We start from the raw sequence: 21,038 nt of genomic DNA, 5'->3' as shown, positions 1-21,038 counted from the left end.
TATTTCGTTACACTCGTATGTAGTTACACTTTGTTGTTTATGCAACATCAAAATTTGTAAAATGAATTCAAATGGTGTTTCGAGCCATATTTTATCGGAAAATACAGTAAATAGTGTTAAACAAGCTTTGAGATGTTCAATACCAGAAAAGTCAGAAGCCAGATACCGAAAATGCTACGAGAGCTCAAAAAGTGGCAGATTCTAAATAAAGTTTCAATTATTAATGAAGATGTTTTGCTGGCATATTTTAGTGAACTGGTAAGTCTTCATGGATGGTGTTAGTTTCATTAATGTATTTATTTATTTTTTTTTTAATCGCAGAAATAAAATGGCTCATGTTTATGGACGTATTACTCGATGTTAAGAAGTACCATAAGTGTCAATGAAAATGTCAACATAATAGCTATTAAGATAACTAGGTACTTTATAGGTACTTTAAAGGACGCGGTCCCATTTTAAATCCGAGCGACCGAAGGGAGCGAGGTTTTAATGGGAGCGAGTCCTTTCAACTACAAAACATCGTGTTATCTTCAAAATTTTTTCTAACACTGAAGCTTATTTTATCCGAAATAGTCTGTTATTAATATTTTATCAGGAGATTTTTAGTGAGGCAAAATGTTTCTTAAGACTGCCGTGGGTAGTAGTCATGGTAATAGAATCAACAAATTTTGAAAAAAATTTTTGTTTGCGTTGAACGCGTTCCAATCGGAATATTAGAAAAAGCCAATGAATTACCCACTAAATTATTACCCGCAAAATCAAAAAAACGCTTATGAGAAGGAATACGTGGCTTTTAATCAGTGGAATCAGAAAAAGGTGTAAAAGAAGTGACGGAAGACGTTATTCGGACTTTCCTTGATGCAAGCGTAAGTACCAGTTTTATGCTGGGTTTATGCTCATCTGTCATATATCACCTATACATTTAGCATTTTTAAATTTTTTAAACAGTAGTAGCGACGATTCCAATGTAGAGGTCAGCAACCAGATTAGATGTACAAAGTGGGATTCCGCCTTCGAAAGTAGTTGAGACAATCAACATCAACAACAAGACTTCACCCTTCAAGAGTAATGGAAATTTATATTTTAATAATTGTAGTTTTGTATTCAATAATAGCTATTTATGGTATAAGTGAATAAAAGTGAATTTTATCCAACAAAAAAACAGTTTAGCACACGAGGCGAAGCTGAGTGTGATAATGTTTTTAGTGGATAAAATTCGTTTATTCACGTGTAACACAATATTTTTTCCAATTTCGCAAAATTTTTCAAAAAATTTATTGTTTAGGTAATCCATATACATAAATATTAATTGTACTATTACTAATTATGAACGTTTGAAGAAGGTAAATTGCCTAAGCTGCCTGTACTTTCGTCACGGTCAAATTCAAACGATGCTCCTGGACTTTCATTAGGATTGTTTTACAGGAGGTGGACTATCAAGCGTTGCAAATTTTAGTTGAATATCCACACATCCATAGCAACGAAAATTTCAGTGGTAGTGCGAATTTTTAGATTTTTTAATTTATTCGTGTTGTCAATGACAGTGTGAATAAAGTGTTGCTATAAACATGTTATTCATTCTGTCGATTAAACTATTGTTTTAATAGCGAGATTTAACATACAAAATGAGCATTTTATTAGTAGAAATTTGAAAAATAAATGTTACGAAAAATGAAGCAGCGTACTTTAAATAGTATAAAGGACGTTACCATTGACGACGTACTTTAGAAAGAACAGTGGATTTTATAGATAACTTAGTAGTCGAGTTTAAATGAATCTTAGAAACGATTTAAAATGTCAGTGTTAGAAAAAAAATATTTAATAGGCTGTTTGCTTTTATTAAAAGGCAAACCGTAGGCAAAGTTGCAAAGAAAGCTCAGGTTTTAACTGCAAAGGAGTTAAGATGATTTTTATCTGAAGCAAACGACGAACAGTATTTGTTATGCAAATTTGTATGTTATTACGTTTCTTTTTTTAAAGCAATTTTAAATATTTTTTAGGTTATTGCTGTTTTGTTTTTTTTTGGAGCGTCCCGATGCGACGAGCTATACAACTTATCAATTTTAATGACATTAAAGAAGAAGGTTCAGTGCCCATCGTTAAAGCGTCAGCCAGACGAAAAACTATAAACTAAGACGTCTCATATTTTTGTTTTGTCTCTTTGTTGAGAAATTCTATTTGAAATTGTTATACGTTAAGAAAGAATAAATGTTAATAAATTTTGACATGGTAGTAAGTGATGTTGTTTAAGCAAGGGAGAATTTTTTAATTGATTTGTGAAATTGAGTATTATTGTAAGATTGACATATCAGTATTTGTAAAACTGACATATTGGTAGGGTCTGTTAACTTGGCACCACCAAGTTAATGAATTTTACTCAAAAGCTAGCACCTCGTTGTTCTAATCTAGCACCAGCTAGCACCATCAATCAAAAAGCTAGCACCATCTAATTATTGAAATAAAAGCCTTTTTTACTTTCGGCGGGAGCTAAGTTAACGCTATCTCCCCGACATTATTTAATTCTCATGAAAAATTAGTCCGAGGTAGTTTAGACCTAGCACCATTAGTCTCGTAGCTAGCACCATTCTGGGAATATTAAAAAAAAAAATGAAAACCAAAAAAAAAGTAGCCCCCACATTTTTTTCTTTAATGGTAAACATCAGTAGATTGATAGTCTAGAGCTAGCACTCGCTGGATCCATTAAAAAAAAAGTGTGTTTTTATTCAACAAAGCCATGCAATAAGGGGTATTTTCAGGGGGGGGGGATAAGTTAACGCTAGCCCCCCAATATAATTTAAAGACAATGAAAAGCTAGCACCTAATAGTTTAGAGCTAGCAGCAACTAGCACCATTAAACAAACTAAATAAAATAATTGAAAAGCCCTGAAAAAATAACTCGCATCTATTTACAAAGCATAATTCCCAATCGTGGCCGGAAATAAACTATCTTTGAAAATTAATACATTACAATCATCCTTTACTTATAAAAGGTCATGTTTTCCGCATTGAACAAAACATTAATATCTACATTATCTATATATTTAATTAAATTACATCACTTGCGTTCAAATCGTTCATTTATTTCAACACACTAAAAATTAGGCCATGATAAATATGATCATTTAATATTTTTCCACAGTCATACATTTGACTGACATTACGTACTTAAATAACAAATTTGAAATCACAAGCGAGACTATAAAAGTGAAGTTATTTGTAATGTATAAATCCGAGGTTAATGACGAAAACCTTTGTAAACCCTAAATTCCTAAAAATATTATTAAAATAATTTAAAATTCTAGAAACTTAACAAAAAATGTGTCTATAAGTCAAGTACAAATTATGAAGTTTTACTATCCATAATAATAATAATCCCTATTGTGAAGTGAAACAGAAGCCTGCCGTTGCTATGATAATTCATCAACACAAGTGATTTGTATTAATTTTTTCGGTGTGTTGTGGTAATTTGTGTGCTCGGACAATGGAATCGAACAGGGATGAAGATTTCTCGTGCATCCCCGAAAAAATTGTCAAGACGGCAAATATGGCTACATTTAATAACTATGTTCCAAAATAAAAAGTTTTTGAAGTTGGTGGGTGTTGAGTTTTAAATAAATAAATAAATAAATAATAAATAACTCTTTATTGTCCTACAGATCAAATCCAATTACAGGACAATTTACAATTAAATAAATAAACAGAATATAATATAATAGACTAAATAATAATGCGAAATACATTATGACACTGTACACCTTATAATAAACTACATAACATAGATCGATCTAAGTGCGCAAATCATTTCACGGAGTGACGATGTGTTTATATCACACAGGTGAGATGTAGAATTGAAATGAGAAGCTATATTAAACACGGGAGATTTAATAGGTATATTTGTATTGGGTTTGCGTAAATAAAACGTTAAGGTTTGTCTGGAATTTAATCGAGGAATCAAGATTGAAGATAATGGATAATAAGTGACTGCAATCAATTTTGTCCCGAAATATAGAGTACAAGAATTTTAGACTATAATGTATCCGCCTAAATTCTAAAGAGTCGACATTCAGAGTCTCTAAAAATACACTATGACTAAAACCCTTGCCGAGATAAACCTCAAATATTCTGAAATATAAAAACTTAAGAAATCTTCTCTGAATGTTTTCCAACCTAATCTTGTAACAAAAACAATAGGGAAACCATAGTACACTGCAATATTCCAATCTAGACCTAACGTAAGAGTACTTAATATAGAGTTTTTAATACTAATGGATTTTTAAAGGTACTGGTGTTCCTGATTATAAATCCCAAACACTTCATTGACACATTTATGATACTGCTTACATGATCGTTAAAATTAAGTTCATTATCAAAAGTTATACCAAGATCTTTTATTGTTGAAGTTCTATTAACTGGAAGAAAGTTACAGCTGTACGCAAATAATATGGGATATTTTTTCTTTGAATATGACATTATTTTGTATTTAGAATAGTTCAAAGGGAGTTTATTTACCTCAAACTAAGCATGTATTTCATTGACACTGTTCTGCAGATGACGACAATCCTCCTGTGTATAGATCCTAGTGAATATTTTTAAGTCGTCAGCAAACAAGAGCTTTCCACAATCAATTATATTAACAATATCATTGATAAAAAGTAAGAATAATGACGGTCCTAGGTTGAGCCCTGAGGAACACCCGATGTCGATATGTAAGACCGCGATTTGAATCCATTATAGGTCACATATTGAGATCTACTGTTTAAGTAAGACTTAAAAAAAATCACTAAGGGACAGTTAAATCCAAATAAAACAAGTTTATTGAAAATAATAGTGTGATCAATTTTGTCGAAGGCCTTCGAAAAATCGTATAAATAACATCCACTTGCCCCTGATTATCAAGGACATCAGCAATATATTGTGTAAAACAAGTAAGATTAGAGACAGTAGAACGTTGGTCCATGAATCCGTGTTGAAAACTAGAGATATGAAGACGACAAGAAGTATATATATGTGAGTAACTGGTCATTTGGAAGACTTTAGAAAAATTAGAGAGCACAGAAATTGGTCTATAATAATTAGTAAATAAAGATGCATCGCCACCTTTTAGGACAGGACATACACGTGTCGAAAGAGATAAATTAAATAATATCTTCAGTGGTTGAACAAGTAAAGAAGAACAATCTTTAACAAAAAAAACTAGGGCTGATCGTCACCAGCGGTTAATTTGTTTTTCAATTTTTTTATAGCATTTTTAATATCGTTTTCAGAAATATTCATTATAGTAACATTAAGAAAGGAAACTGTGTCAATATGGTCCGTCGAATTATTGCTAGCTATTACTACTAGTTTTGTTACGAACGCTAAAAAATTTTGTATGCGACTCGTGAGTAAAGTGGCTTTTTTGTACTCGGCGGATTTGCGCACTCGCCTTCGACTCGTGCCGCAAATTTTCCTTCTCGTAAAAAAAGATACACTTTACTCACTAGTTGCATAAATAACTATTATAACTGTCGTCGTCAAAACGGACTCGTCTTAATCCAGGAAACTGTAATTCTTCCATTAGTTCTACTTCGTGCCGATATACACGGTGAGTCACTAATAATGCCTAACTTTAGTTTTCTTAAATTGATCAACTTCTCTTAAGCTTTTTTCGAGTTTAATAAATGCTTGGTTAAAAGGAATTGTATCGCCTAGCATATAGATGAACGACAGCCTCAAAATTTCCATCACATTTTGCCAAAGTTAAAGGGATATCGGTTTTTTTCGGAATTCAAAAACATTATTAGCAAACATTGAAAATAATTTGACTGCTACAATCAATTTGTCATAATTTTGGTACAATCTTTGCCATCTACACGTTATTTATTATTTATAAGAAATTTAAGAGGAAGTCATTTATGGAAAGTAAAACGTGTTGCCTATTCAGACTTATCCAGGTCTGAACAGATAAAATAATCACACTGTAACTTAAATTTGTTTTAGAGGAGCGATAAATTAATACAAATTTACAACTAGTTCCAACATGCTCATCTAATGTAATAGAGGTTACCACTTTAAAAATACTTTTGATTTGAAAAAGAGATATAAAGAAAATAGGAGAATACAGGGTACAGCATAACAAAAAAAATATTGCACTTATAAAAACCACATACACATTCGTGATTTCTTTACAAAACTATAATGTATCAAAAAGGCAACATGCAACATAATAAATGTCAAACATTTTCGTTGTGATGAAATGCATATCCTACAAAAGTCCAAAAGAGGTGGGTTTCGACTCCCTCGGTGTCCATTAACACCGCGTAAACTATAATATTGATTTTTGTGGGAAATTTGTTTAGGAATATCCGGTAAACGTGAGTCATTATTTATAAATTTACGGTTTTATGTGAACTACATCTTTGTTGTACAATATGTTGGTCCACATAATTTGTTAGTAAATATATGTTAGAAAATAATTTGCATTTTAACCAATAGAAAAATCAGTTTCGTCTACCTGAAGTACTTATTACTAAGCGCGAATAAAGAATAGACGATTGCCCCAAAATAGGGATTATTATTACGGATAGTAAAACTTCATAGTTTGTACTTGACTTATAGACATATTTTTTGTTATGTTTCTAGAATTTTAAATTATTTTAATAATATTATTAGGAATTTAGAGTTTTTATACATTACAAATGACTTAAATTTTATAGTCTCGCTTGTGATTTCAAATTTGTTATTTAAGTACGTAATGTCAGTCAAATGTATGACTGTGGAAAAATAATAAACGATCACATTTATCATGACCTAATTTTTAATGTGTTGAAATAAATGAAGAACGATTTGAACGCAAGTGATGTAATTTAATTAAATATGTAGATAATGTAGATATTAATGTTCTGTGCAATGCAGAGACTTTTTATAAGTAAAGGATAATTGTAATGTATTAATTTTCAAAGATAGTTTATTTCCCGCCACGATTGGGAATTATGCTTTGTAAATAAATGTGAGTTATTTTTTCAGGGCTTTTCACTTATTTTATTTGGTTTGTTTAATGGTGCTAGCTATAAGACTAATACTGCTAGTTGGTGCTAGCTCTAAACTATTAGGTGCTGGCTTTTCATTGTCTTTAAATTATATTGGGAGGCTAGCGTTAACACTTTTTTTTAATGGATCCAGCGAGTGTTAGCTCTAGACTATCAATTTACTGATGTTTATCATTAAAGAAAAAAAAGTGGGGACTACTTTTTTGCGGTTTTTAATTTTTTTTATATTTGCAGAGTGGTGCTAGTTATGAGACTAATGGTGCTAGCTGGTGCTAGGTCTAAACTACCCCGGACTAACTTTTCATGAGAATTAAATAATGTCGGGGGGCTAGCGTTAACTCCTCCCCCCCCCCCTAGGTAAAAGGATTTTATTTCAGTAATTAGATAGTGCTAGCTTTTTGATTGGTGGTGCTAGCTGGTGCTAGGTTAGAACAACGAGGTGCTAGCTTTTGAGTAAAATGTATTAACTTGGTGGTGCCAAGTTAACGGACCCATATTGGTACGTGTAATAATTTACAGATACTGTTACGTTATGTCATAGTTATCAGACTATTTTTGTGCATGTAAAATACTTCTTAACAGACAGAAACCGATAATAACAGTAATTAACGCATTAAGAGGGGTAATCTAGGCTTAACATTCGAGCGTATGTTTACCACTTGAGCGAGCGACGCGAAGCGAGAGTGGTAATTTATGCGAGAAATGTTAAGCTAAATTACCCCTCGTTCATCATAAATAATTACGAAATGGAGCTGATTGTTAGTGAAGAAATCCGTGCTCTAGCTACAGCAGCAACTGCAGAAATACTTCTCAGTGCTTCTAGCCGTAGGTATAAAAAGGAGTACGAAATTTTTAATAAAAAATAGTTAAAATAAAAAAAAAACTTGTCTGACATTTTATGGCGAAATATATGTATAGTGTTGACATGGCTTTTTCTTAACATTCGAGGTGAATGTTAGAGTAGCTTTACATTCATACCCAGCAATTATGGTATGAGAGTTTAACAAGTAAGTGAACGATAAAATACTATAACACATGTTTTTTGTAATTTTGCCTACTACGTACACTGAAAAATTCGCAAATGTGATTCACAATGTCAGAACAAAGCGTATTTCGCTTTTCAAATGATCTTTTTGCTGAATAAATTACTTTCCTTCTGCGTTTGAAGAAGTAACTGCCCTTTATTTGTTTCAGCTCCCTTCAAATAATTTGTAACTTTGTTTCTATCATCCGCCTCCTATTTTACGGCATCTGCTTGAGTGGAAGTTTCTTCAAGTTTCTCGACACATTCCCAAGCGTCATTTTTTATTAAAATAGTTTCCTTATATACTTTCCATGTCTCATAGTTATCTCAATTCAAAACTTCCATTATAACGTCTTCTCTATTGTTCCTGAGTGATAGTGATAACCTTTTGTAATTTAAACTGGATAAGGTTATACATATTAAACTTTATTCGTAACTGATCCCGAATTAATCCAGAGCTTTCTTTACAACTACGGTACCCTGTAAACAGCTTCACACCGTTAAATGCAACACTTCAAAAAGTAACATACTCTGTTATTCGACCATTTTTAACTTGGAATTATGAACACTTTTTAGGATAATCCTCATATACGTAAATATAATGTTAAAATTAGTTGTATGTAAAAGTTAATTAATCATAGGTGTAGAAACAGGTTGTTGTAGAATACATATGCTGAATTCCAACAGACACCCTTCCATCATCCTAGCTTTTTACATGGCTTAAAATTTAAATTACAAGAGTTTTATAGCGATTGGTGTTGTATTGAAGCAAATGCTCTTTTACTAACTGAGACATGACTAATTTTTTCACCTGAACTTGTTTCTCAGCATTTTGAAATCATTAGTCAATTTTAGATTTTAAATAAATAGGTTTAATTTTGCATTTAGATGGATTGTACTTGACATTGACCATAGATCATGTCTGTTGGAATAAAGCTTACTATTATTATCATTATTATTTATTATATAGAAGTCAAGTGAAAACTACATATACAATTTTTAATATACATTCTGAACAACGATTTACCAAGTTCACGATAATTTTAAAGAGTTTACACAATTTTAAAGTATTTTATAAAATTGGTTTTTGATTAAATTTTGATTTTTTTTCGAAAATCCTTACTCGCAAGATTAAAAAATAATGCTACATTCAAAAACACTATGCTATGGTATACATTTTGCATGTTTCCAATGAGATTTATTTAGCAATATGAATTTTGAAATGAAGCCATTAATTTTTTCATAACTATTTGTTTTTTGTTTGTAAATGATAAAATTTTAAATTTAATATCCAAAAATTACACGAAACGTGAAAAAAACATCGTACTACATTTTTTTCTTAGCTTATACTTGATAAGTGAAAACCATTTTTTTAATTGTGAATCCATATACCGGGTGTCTGGAAAATGGCGAATTAACTCTCCGCTACGCTCTTAACAATCAACTGGTGAGTCTCGGAAAAATAGTAAAAAAATCCTTCTCACATTTTGGTGGAGTTATAATGATTTTAAAATTGGTTCTTTTGCTACGTTTAAGAACTAAACAACTCATTCATTATCACAATAACGAATTAGTTATAAAACTTTTAGTTAATATTTTTCTCGCCCATGACCACGTTTAATTACCATTTCAGTTAGAATTCACAAAGATATGGTTGTGTTGTTTTTGTAATAATTTGATAAAATTCCATTAAATTTGACAACAATGTTTGCCTGATAGTCACCATCGTTACTAAGAAATCAGAAAGTAAGCCGGAGGTATTCAGGCATTAGGTGTGTGCAGTGTTACTAATTTTACTTTTATAAAATTACGTTTTTTTCGTAATCTACATCATAAAGAATTTTTTTATTATTTGTTTGGGACTCCCGAAACCCCCATATATAAAGTACAGAAGAGTTAATCCGCCATTTTCCAGACACCCGGTATAACAAGTGATTACATTTTTTAGATAATTCTTGTTAAAAGTTCTTGGTTTCAGAAAACTCATATCTAGTTTTTCCGTGAAGTAGCCGTCAAACATAAAAAGCTATAATTAATTTTATTATATTTTTGACAAATGAAAGAACAAACTTCGTTGTTTTAACGCTATTTGAAATTTGACCATCTTGTTTTTGAAAAACTTGCAACTTAACTCAAATAAATTTGATTATAACTATAGCAAATAATTTAGAACTTATAATAAGATTCCTTGTTTAATCCCTACAGCAAGTTTTATTTTTCTTATTTTTTGACTGACGGAGGACGATTTCGGTTTCTCTGTCGCTTACTGGGGATTTTATTAGACATAACAACACCAGTAATGAGGAAATTTTAGATGTATTTAGTCTAAGAATATCGTCTAAATGATAACACATGAACTAAAAGTTGTTTGATCATTAGCTAAGTAAGTCCTATTTTTAGCATAAGCTAAGGAAGTACTGCATCGAGTCCATCGGGCGACCGGCTACTTTCATATCTTCTAGACGTTTCATTATCCTAGAATACGATAAAATAGGTTTCCCATTTTCGCTAACCAAAATTTGCTTAAATAACGACAAACCCTCAAAGGTTTTCATAAACTTTCGTAAACTTTAAATTTTATGGGTGTTGTTTACAAATGCGCCTTGAGATTTTCTCTGAGAAATTCAAATTTTCGCAGAAAAATCGAAATTGTACATGCTTTTATAAAGGGTACTTGCGCAAGGTTAAAAATTAGAATAGATTCATAGCGGCAGACATACTTTTTGGTATTGTAGAAGCTGTGAAACGTAGAGAAAATAAAAAAAAAACTTTTTTCACTAGCAGCCATGAAGCATGCAAATGTCGACTCATTTAGAGGTAGCAAATTGAACTTTTTCGACCACCGGTTCAAAAAGAAGATTGAGGTTATGTACGCAATACTTGATGTGATTATTTCTTAAAAAATGAATAAATGTGTGCTACTAACATTACTTGGGTATACGCATGGTAGTTGGTAGACAGTAGAAGATAAAATGATTAATTCAGCGACAAGTGTAAACGGTTTTCTTTGTGTTGAAGGTTTAGATCAAGTTTGATTAGAAATCAAAACAAAATCATGTTGCGTCAAAAAATTGAACGTTAATTTTTTCAATTTATTGTCTTATGGTTTCTACTAGTGAAAAAAATAGTATATTAACCACGGTTGCAAAGCCACTTCTAGACCTCGTGCTTCAGAGCCCTCGACGCTGCGCGTCTCGGGTTCTAATTTGCGCTCGGTCTAGAATGCTTGGCTTTGCAACCTTGGCTAATAATATACTATTTTTCACTAGCAGGCATGAAGCTTCCAAATGTCGACTTATTTAGAGGTGGCAAAGTTGAACTTTTGCGACCAAGGTTCAAAAAGAAGATTGAGATTATGTACGAAATACTTGATGTGATTATTTCTTAAAAAATGAATAAATGTGTGCTACTAACATCACTTAAGTATACGCATGGTAGTTGGTAAACGGTGGAAGATAAAATGATTAAACCAGCGACAAGTGTAAACGGTTTTCTTTATGTTGAAGATTTATATTAAGTTTGATTAGAAATCAAAACAAAACCATGTTGCGTCAAAAAAGTGAACGTTTATTTTGTTAATTCATTGTCTTATGGTTTCTACTAGTGAATAAAATAGTATATTAACCACGGTTGTAAAGCCACTTCTAGACCGAGCGCAAATTAGAACCCGAGATGCGCAGCGTCGACGGCTCTAATTTGCGCTCGGTCTAGAATGTTTGGCTTTGCAACCTTGGCTAATAATATACTATATTACATTATTTCTTAGCTGATGCTTAATAATGATAAGTAAAAACAATTTTTTTTTGAATTGTCAAGCTAAATACAACAAGTGGTTAAAGTATTCTGCAAATTGTGAGTAAAATGATTTCTCAGTTCTTCCATTCCTGTGATTTTTGTTGTAAAAGCTACTTCAATCTTTAAATTACAAATTTTGTCGATGAAAGTCAGACCACTTGTCTTATTATTTATGGTAAATACATACTTTTATACACACAAGAAGTTTGCTTTCCTTACAGACTCATTCAATAAACATGTTTTCAATAAAAGCAAATTGTTGTCCGCAGCGGTCTAGAGAATGTTTACAAAAAAGTATTGAACAAAGTTTTCCTTGAAAGATCAAGTTTATACAATGTTTTCGCTTTTTCTAGCGAACAACAAAATTGTATAAGAAGATATTAATAGCAGACAGCGAGCCATATCCATGTGCTTGTCAATGCTTCATTACACATATTATTAAGCAAACATCTTAAAAAATGAGGAGAGCACCTTGAAACGTGCCCTATTCAAAGCAAACTGGCGCAGTTTTACTGAAGGTTATGAAATTACAAGGGATATTTGCATAAGAAAAAAAAAACTGGCACCACTACGGTCCTGGTACAAAAGAATGACAATCTGAGAATGTTCAAAAATTCTGTGTATTTTACAAAATGTTATTCGTCGAGGTTTAACGTTTTGATTGTGTTAGTGAATAAAAAAGTTTATATAGGTATTGTATAAAACCCTCTCAGTCTTACCTGAATACTGAATAGCCCCCGTATTATAGAAAATAAAAACTTTTACAGCCAGATTTTTTTTTTTAATTCTGCATCCCCACCATTTCTTGTGCAGTGCAGAAGCTCTACATCAAAAACAAATTTTAGCTTTCTTTCTTTGCTGACAGCAATGTTATTTTAAACGCAGCAGAAGTTTGAAAATTCGAACAATAAGGTGGAAAAATCTAATAATATGATTTCCGCTCCTTCTTTCAGGCGTCAACTTTTCCCAACTTATCCTTTTAGTATGGATTATGTAAATGCAAGCAAGATTCCAGCATGAAATGTAAGAATTAATTAATTTAGGTACGTTCCGCGCAGGTAATTCACCCTCATTTTGTAATATAATGCAGAATTTCTTGTAAACTGTACAACCTTTCCGAGTTGCGTTTATGGCAAAGTTGCGCTGTTTGCTCGAGTAAATAGCATAATGCTGAATAAATGATGAGTCGTCAGAAACCAGAGTGTAGTAATCGTGTTATTTCATTTGCCTATAGTGTGTTATGCAAATATATTGCATTTTATACCTTCAGCACTTTGTGTGCTGTTCTATGAAACTTTAAGTCAATGAAATAAATTTCCCACAGGTTTTGCGCTTGATTTACACGTTATTACAGCCATAACAGACTAAACAAGTCAGTAAGTAAATACGCTTTAATAAAGTCATAAATCAAAATTACCCACTGTATCTTAACAGATGCCATCTATAAAAAACGTAATAATGTTGGATTCGCGGTTATGAGCTGATGCTGCTTTTAATTGGCCCTCAAATATATCATGTTCTTGTTGCATTAAATGAAAAAACCATTTGTAACGTAATGAGTTGCGTTCATTGTACCTGTTAAATATAAACTACTGGTTTTCTCGTATCCTGTAAGTTGCAGTAATTATTACAGTGCTTCTCAATATGAGTATTATTGACAAATAAAATAATTGGTGTTATAGCGGTACTGACCTTATTTGAAGAGCGTGGGTTGAATTTACAGCCCTTATAGATACAGTGATAAGTTCGTAATTTATTGCTGTATTTAGCATAAAAATGTTGCATTAAAAATATGTGATTAAATTTCTTACTCCTTAAAAACATTGGAATTTGCACCAACAGTAGGGAAAACATTTGCATCTGCACGTGAACATATCTTGACTGATTATTTTTTGTCTTTAAAAACAGTAATAAATTACATGTAAATTAAAAATAATTGTCAAAGAAACGTAACATTACGGTTGGGAATGTAAACCGACGATTCATAAACATTCGAAATCCCAACAAATAATATGTTTTAGACAGATTTATTTATTTTAGAAATGCTGTTTTTGAAAAGAATGGTTCTAATAACAGGTTTTGTTTGGTAAGGTGACGTTAATGAAATTTAAATTCTTATTACCACTACGCGGGAATTTGTTTCACCGCTGCAATCCCCCAGTTGAAGTAAGGTGTGTTTTACGGCGAGTAGCGGGGACGCCTTGATCTGGTCCACAAGGTCGTAGCCAGTGCGTCGCTAGGAGTGTTTACAGCTAGTAAAAAAACTACTTCTATATTACTATATTACTTCAAATAATAATACTTGATGCCCTTTTTAATTTTTCAACCACAGGACCACAGATTTGTGATCTTGAAATGTTATATTATGTTGAAATAGACCAAAAGAAAAATATATTTGTAATCAAACTATCGCCGCGACAGCACTGGTTCTAGCGTATGAGATACAATTCCGCGCGTTGCTTATTACAGATATTACTAAATTCTGTGGGATCATTTCTGTTTGCTGAATACTCGGACGTGTGCACTGTATTCCTAACTTACATAGTAAGAATTCTTGCACTTTAACTACTGTAAGTTTAATCTCTAATCACCCAAAAATTCATCACCTATTTTAGCAACAGCTAAAGTGACTCAAAAACATTATCAACATGCTCTTCGTTTATGAAAAACTTAACCTCTGACTTAACCCTCTGTGCTATAAGATCACAGTGCAATTTAAAAATAGTTATTAATGCAACTAGTGAATAAAGTGTATCTTTTTTTCACTCGGCGGATTTGCGCAACCGCGTTCGACTCGTGCGGCAAATTTTCCTTCTCGTGAAAAAAAGTCTCTTTACTCACGGGTTGCATACAATTTTTTTTCGCGTTCGTAATAAAACTCAACAACCACCTACTTCAAAAACTTTTTATTTTGGAACATAGATATTAAATGTAGCCGTACTTGCCGTCTTGACAGTTTCTTCAGGTGTGGACGAGAAATCTTCATCGCAGCCCGATTCCATTCGGCAAGAACACAAATTACCACAAAACACGGAGCAAACTAATACAAAGCACTTAAATAAGGATTAAATTACAAAAATTTTGGATGCATTTTAATTTCAGTATTTAAACACTAGAGTAGTTATAACATGTGGCCCCCCGTTTCATCTATGTAATTTTGCAACTGCATAAATTGTAAATAAATCAAATAAATCATTATCGAAGGCCCGTAGTGAACTAAATATTTCATAAGAAAGGAATAAAACCTTCCACGAGGTTTGTGTACTATTTTATTTGCAACCATTTTAAAAAGGTTTTCAGCAACTTCAAGCGTTGAAAAATGCAAACAATTTTTACATTTTGATGATATTAGCAAGTTAGGTGCTTTACCATTAATAAAATATCTGCACAAAAAGAAAAAAAACAGATCCCGTACAGTTAGAACTTACAGGACTACTTTAAACTTGATGACACGATGTTAAGGACTGTTCACTGAGCAAAGACAAAATGATTTAAAAAATTCTTGGGCTCAATCTCTTATAATGTTAAATATTTACTTTAGTACCTACATGTTGAATGTAGGTACTAAAGTAATGATAAAAAAGCTTATCTTAAAACCGTCTAAGAAGATGTACAACTGTATAGTATATGCACACTAAAATACAGAAGTAGAACAAAATCGTATTAAAAATCGCAGGAATACAATTGAAACTATTTATACGTTGTACAGTACACGGGTGTTTGATTTTTACTTCCTTAGCGTAAGCAAAGGAAGTATTGTAATTGAGTACTTTTACGTTTTCTCGACCTTTCATGACCTCTAGAGTACGAAGAAATAGGTCTCCCGTTTCCGTCTGTCTCTCTGTTTGTCCGTCTGGCTGACTTCCCGGATTTTTATTAGACAGCTCATCACCGAAAGTTCAGGGCCGATTGTTGCCAAATTTTGTATTTATATTAGGAATATCATGTAGATAGTAAAACGCTAACCAAAATTTGTCTAATCATCCGCATCAATAATGTGATGACGTCACTTCAAAATTGCACATGGTAAAAGGTTTTTAAATTGTATGAAATAACATAGTCCTACACATGTAGTTAATAACTCCGTATTGAGTTTTACCCGAAACGTCCAGATTTTTGGAAAAAAACAACATTTTGCAATTTAATTTTGAATTTGTATAACCGAATGCTTTGAAATCTTGCAGATGTTTTAAAGTTGTGGTAAGCATGATAAATTGTTAATCAAAATATATTTACTTATTTCCTCCAAAAAATTGATGACGTCAGTAATAATATTCAGAACATTTTGTTCGATTGTGGTTTAATTAATAATTTTAGTCCTATGTTTTGAGAAGACAGACTCATTCAAATCAAACTAATTTCTACGTGATATTCTTTCGATGTATAAACATAAATAATCACTTGAGCGTCAGATTGTTATTGCCTAGTGTTGAAGGACAGGGGATGTTAAAGATGGATTATTTTAAGTTCAATATGGTGAGTCATCACTTCATCAGAATCTGACAACGGTCTGTCAGTCAGTTGCGTAACATGCACACTTCAGAAGAGGGTGGTTTTTAAAGTTATTTTTTTAAATAATCGCAACAATACCACACGGAAACATAAACTTAAGTGAACTGGTTAACACGCTAGCACGAATGCGAATGAATCTATTAAGCACTAATCTAAATAGGTACAGGTACCCATCGCAGGTAGAAAATTTCACTATGACAGAGAAACGATGACGGGCGCCTCTGAGGGTGCGCCCATTCGAAAATGCTGGATAAGTTCCATTGTACTTCAGGAGTGATGGAAGTTCTGTCGAAACAACTTTCGACCAATTGTTTTTAATTTAAAATATGCCTGAGAATGATGTTTAAATGCTGTTTTCTGCCAAGTAATAGACACAATGTCTTCATAAGAATAATGAACAAAAGAAGATTTATTTTGTACGTTTTAACATTGTCGACGATTAAGTATTAATGTAAACATTTTCTGCAATTTTCTCATTATGTGGAAATAATCCTTCCTTTGTATTCAATGAATACTTCGACAAATGTACAGTAACAAAAAAAGCTCCACAAAATTGGTTTTTGAAATACACTGCCACACAAAAAAATTCGAACATTTGAATATTTGTAACTTTAGGCTAATGTTCAGTGTTAAAACTTTTTACTTCCTGAGCGGAAGCGACGGAAGTACTATAATCGAGTCCGTCGGCCGACCCTCCACTTTTACGTTTTCTCGACCTTTCATGACCCCTAGAGTACGAAGAAATAAGTCTCCCGTTTCCGTCTGTCTGTCTGCCGTCCCGGATTTTTATTAGACAGATAATATTCGAAAGTACTGGGCCGATTGTTGTCAAATTTTGCATTTGTATTAGAAATATCATGTACATGGTAAAACGCTAACCAAAATTTGTATAATCATCCCCACCAATAATGCGATGATGACGTTACTTCAAAATTGCACATAGTAAATGGGTTTTAAATTATATGAAATAACATAGTCCCATACATGTAGTTTATGACTCCGACCGTCCAGATTTTTGGAAAAAACCCAAAATTATAAAACAACATTTTGCAATTTAATTTTGAATCTGCAAAACCGAACGTCTTACAGACGTTTTGAAGTTATCATGAGCATGATAAATTTTTAATCAAAATATATTTAAATATCCCCTCCAAAAAATTGATGACCTCAGCTCAAAATTTTGCCGTATAAATCCTATCTAAATTGTACAAAATATGATGAATCTGTACTTGTAATTTATCATTGCATTCATATTTTTTGGATTTGCACATACAGGGTGACTCAAAAAAATCAATTGATTTAATCAGGAACTACAAAACAGAATGCTTTGAAATCTTGGAGATGTTTTAAAGTTATCATAAGCATGGTAAATTTTGGATCAAAATGTATTTGCTCATTCCCTCTAAAAAATTGATGACGTCACCTCGAAATTTTGATGAATAAATCCTATCTTAGATGTGCAAAGTATGATGAGTTGTGATTTATCACTGCATTAATATTTTATAGATTTGCTTATACGGGGTACCTCAAAAAATTAATGACTGAGTGAATTTATTTTATTGATTATGTCAAGAATTGCAAAACTGAGTACTTTTAAATCATAAAGACGTTTTGAAGTTATTGTAAGCATGGGAACTTTTTAATCAAAATGTATCTGTTTATCAACCCCAAAAAATTGATAACATCATTTCAAAATTTTACCGAATACATGTTATCAAAATTTGCAAAATATAATCAGTCTATACTTGTAATTTATCATGGTATTCATATTTTTTTGAATAAATGAACAGTTTAAAATCTTGCAGACGTGTTAAAGTTATTGCAAACCTGGTAAATTTTTAATCAAAACATATCTATTTATTCCACCAAAAATTTGATGACGTCATCTTAAAATTTTGCCGAATAAATTCTACCCAAAATGTGCAAAATATGATGAGTTTTTACTTGTGATTTATCATTATATTCATACTTTCAAGTTTTGCTTAAACAGATAGGTCAAAAAAATTAATGAATGAGTCAGTTTATTTTATTGATTAAATCAGGAACGGCTCACTCCATTTTCTCAGAAAATTTTGGGAAAACAATACTGTTATTTTTAGTATTACACTGCACCAATCTAAGTTGATATACGTGTCCTTGTATTTTCTTGCACTGGTAATACGCTGTGACTACTTTTTTTGTGTTGTGACTAGAATTATCCATGTTGATGACGTCGTCACAAATTATTTATTGATCGAATTAAGAACGAGTCACTCCATTTTCTCGAAAATGTGAAGAAAACGCACGCCTTTATATAATAATGATAAAATAAGAATTATAATATTCAGAATATTTTGTTCGATTGTGGTTTAATTAATAATTTTGGTCCTCTGTTTTGAGAAGACAAACTCACTGAAATCAAACTAATTTCTACCTGACATTCGTTCGATGTATAAACATAAACACGAAAATGCGATAATTCAGGAACAAGAACAAGTGTATCACAAATATAGTAGACGTCGCTTAATATATTATATATTAACTTATTATATACGTTAACGCCAATAAAGACACACGGGATTTGCTTTTTTGGAGAAGCGAGAAGACTGAAACTGGATTGTGTTTTAATGAACACTCATTGCTCTCAAAAAGTAAACATTTGCTTATCCTTCTTACTTTGAACAACCACAATTTTTTCAATTTAAATATGAGTACCTAACTCAAAATGGGCACGTCGAAACGACAGTATCTCAATTTTAGAGATAGGTCGGAGATCTTAAGACAGTACAATCGATTTCCATTATAGGTAAGCCAGCGTAAAGTTCCTTAAAAATTTCTCAGTTCTTACTTTACAAACTTCTACAACAACCAAAGGATATCGAGGGTTCCTTTCTCAAAATAGTAACTAAAATGTAAAATAAATTTATATTTTCTAATGCTTATGTACATACCTTCATCTAGCACCATAACAAACACTGTCTTGTTCGTGACTTTGTTTTGTTTTGAGTTTTACTATCTCTGCTGGTGACTTTCGCTTATTATTATCAGACGGTTTGTGTGTACCTTGTATGAGTCCCAAAGTGATCACTGGGCTTTAGGCCTTATACGCGGCGTCTACTATAAATGAAAAAGGAAATAAAATAAAAATTGATGGTCGAGAGGAGTTAAAGCTGAGGACTCAGCTGGCCAAGGAATATTTTTCCTTCTACTTATCTATGATTCGGTTATCAAAATATTCTTGAAGGTAATTATTGTTACACGCTTGTTTACGAACTGTGACCCCATCTTGCTGCAAATACCCTCCATTTAATTTTTAATCAGTGGGTATGCAGAGACACCGTGTTTTACCGGAATAAGGTTGTTACATCTCGTTTATAATTGGCTGTTAAATTAAATCGCATAATCATGAAAATTAGATGTTTGAGAAAATTCATTCAAATCTTTCTCAAGAATCATATTCATAACATTTAAAAAATTCCCCGAAAAATACAAACTGTTATGTTAGTGTTTACACAAAATTGTCAAAAATAACTGTGTTATTTACAAAACGTTATGTATTGAGGATGACTAGTCAAAAACTTGAAACGGCGTGCCAAATGCAGTAGATCCACCTATTCCTTTGATTTTTCAAAAAAACGGTTATATTGTACATACTTCATTCAATAACTGTTTGACAGCAATGCCAGGAATTACCATTATATTAGATTTTAAATTTCGTATTTACGAAAAAAAACCTAATCGATAACGCATTTCATTTCACATTGCAATTTCTACTAATACAATATCGAACAGTTTGTGTACAGTGCGGGCTTTTCATGTCTTGTACGATGTAACGATCAAAGGAACACGCTGGACTACATGTTGGCACTGTTGCCTGTGCTTGATTAAAATATTTCAATTACTACACACTGAAGGTTAGCAAATACAACGGTTACACAAACTACACACAATATTAATATTTCTCCTAACACATACGTTTCGTAGGGTGCTAAACTGTCGTAAGGACCTCTGAAATTTAAAATAAAACAAAAATGAGTGTTTGTTATCTTCCCTAAAAAAATTAAAATATCCAAGAACGTAAATTTTGTTATCCCTTAGCGAAAAACCTTCCGTCGTCATTATCTCTTTGACGTTTTACATTTCGTTTTACAAAGATGTCATCGTTAGAATGCCATTTTATTCTGGTAATAAAGCAAATTAAAGGTTCTAAATATGGGGTAATATAATCTTTTTGTGTCTGGCGAATGCCTACCTTTTAAAAGTGTGGGATTTTTATGTTCTTCATAAAAATAATCCTGGAAGTTATATTGTCAGAGGTGGCAATAAACTGATCTGCTTCTGTAGGGGGAACAGAATTACACTTTCACGAATCAAAATCCCTGTCAATAAAACTAATTTTATCGGCGGAATCTCGAAAACAAATGTAATTAAAATTTGTAATGAAAGATGTTCGGTGTTTTGTAAAAACAGGAGTCTATTAAAATTTTATCACTTTCTAATGTTTAATTGGCAGTGCTGAAATTTACTGTCAATGAATTGAAATAGGGTTCGCTTCTCGGTGATTAGAAGAAATTTTCTTTTATTAGAAACATGAAGGTGGCATTCTGGAATTTTATAGCAACAATAAAGATTGGAAAATAAAACGAAATGTTGATGTTCATCACGGAATTTTTGTGAGAGGTGGCACCGTTTGGAGTTTA

The 21,038-nt window shown here is 32.0% G+C and overlaps 1 protein-coding gene across 6 annotated transcripts in view; it reads right to left on the bottom strand.

The window, feature by feature from the left end:
- Positions 1 to 21,038, bottom strand: part of LOC135134452 (orexin receptor type 2-like) — a 185,637-nt gene that overhangs the window by 115,061 nt on the left and 49,538 nt on the right. Inside the window, exon 3 of one of the 6 annotated variants that reach the window (XM_064063135.1) lies at positions 20,314 to 20,346. The exons of the other annotated variants lie outside the window; for them this stretch is intronic. Within the exon in view, the coding sequence (XP_063919205.1) occupies positions 20,314 to 20,346 (33 nt within the window). The remainder of the gene's footprint in view (positions 1 to 20,313; positions 20,347 to 21,038) is intronic. 6 annotated transcript variants of the gene reach the window in all.

The sequence above is a fragment of the Zophobas morio genome, unplaced genomic scaffold (assembly GCF_036711695.1).
Source record: "Zophobas morio isolate AGI-343-1 ecotype UQ-CSIRO unplaced genomic scaffold, CSIRO_AGI_Zmor_V1 ptg000023l, whole genome shotgun sequence".
In the NCBI taxonomy this organism is placed as follows: domain Eukaryota; kingdom Metazoa; phylum Arthropoda; class Insecta; order Coleoptera; family Tenebrionidae; genus Zophobas; species Zophobas morio.
The sequence above is the reverse complement of the archived record's forward strand: the minus strand, read 5'-3'. Positions and strand labels throughout refer to the sequence as shown.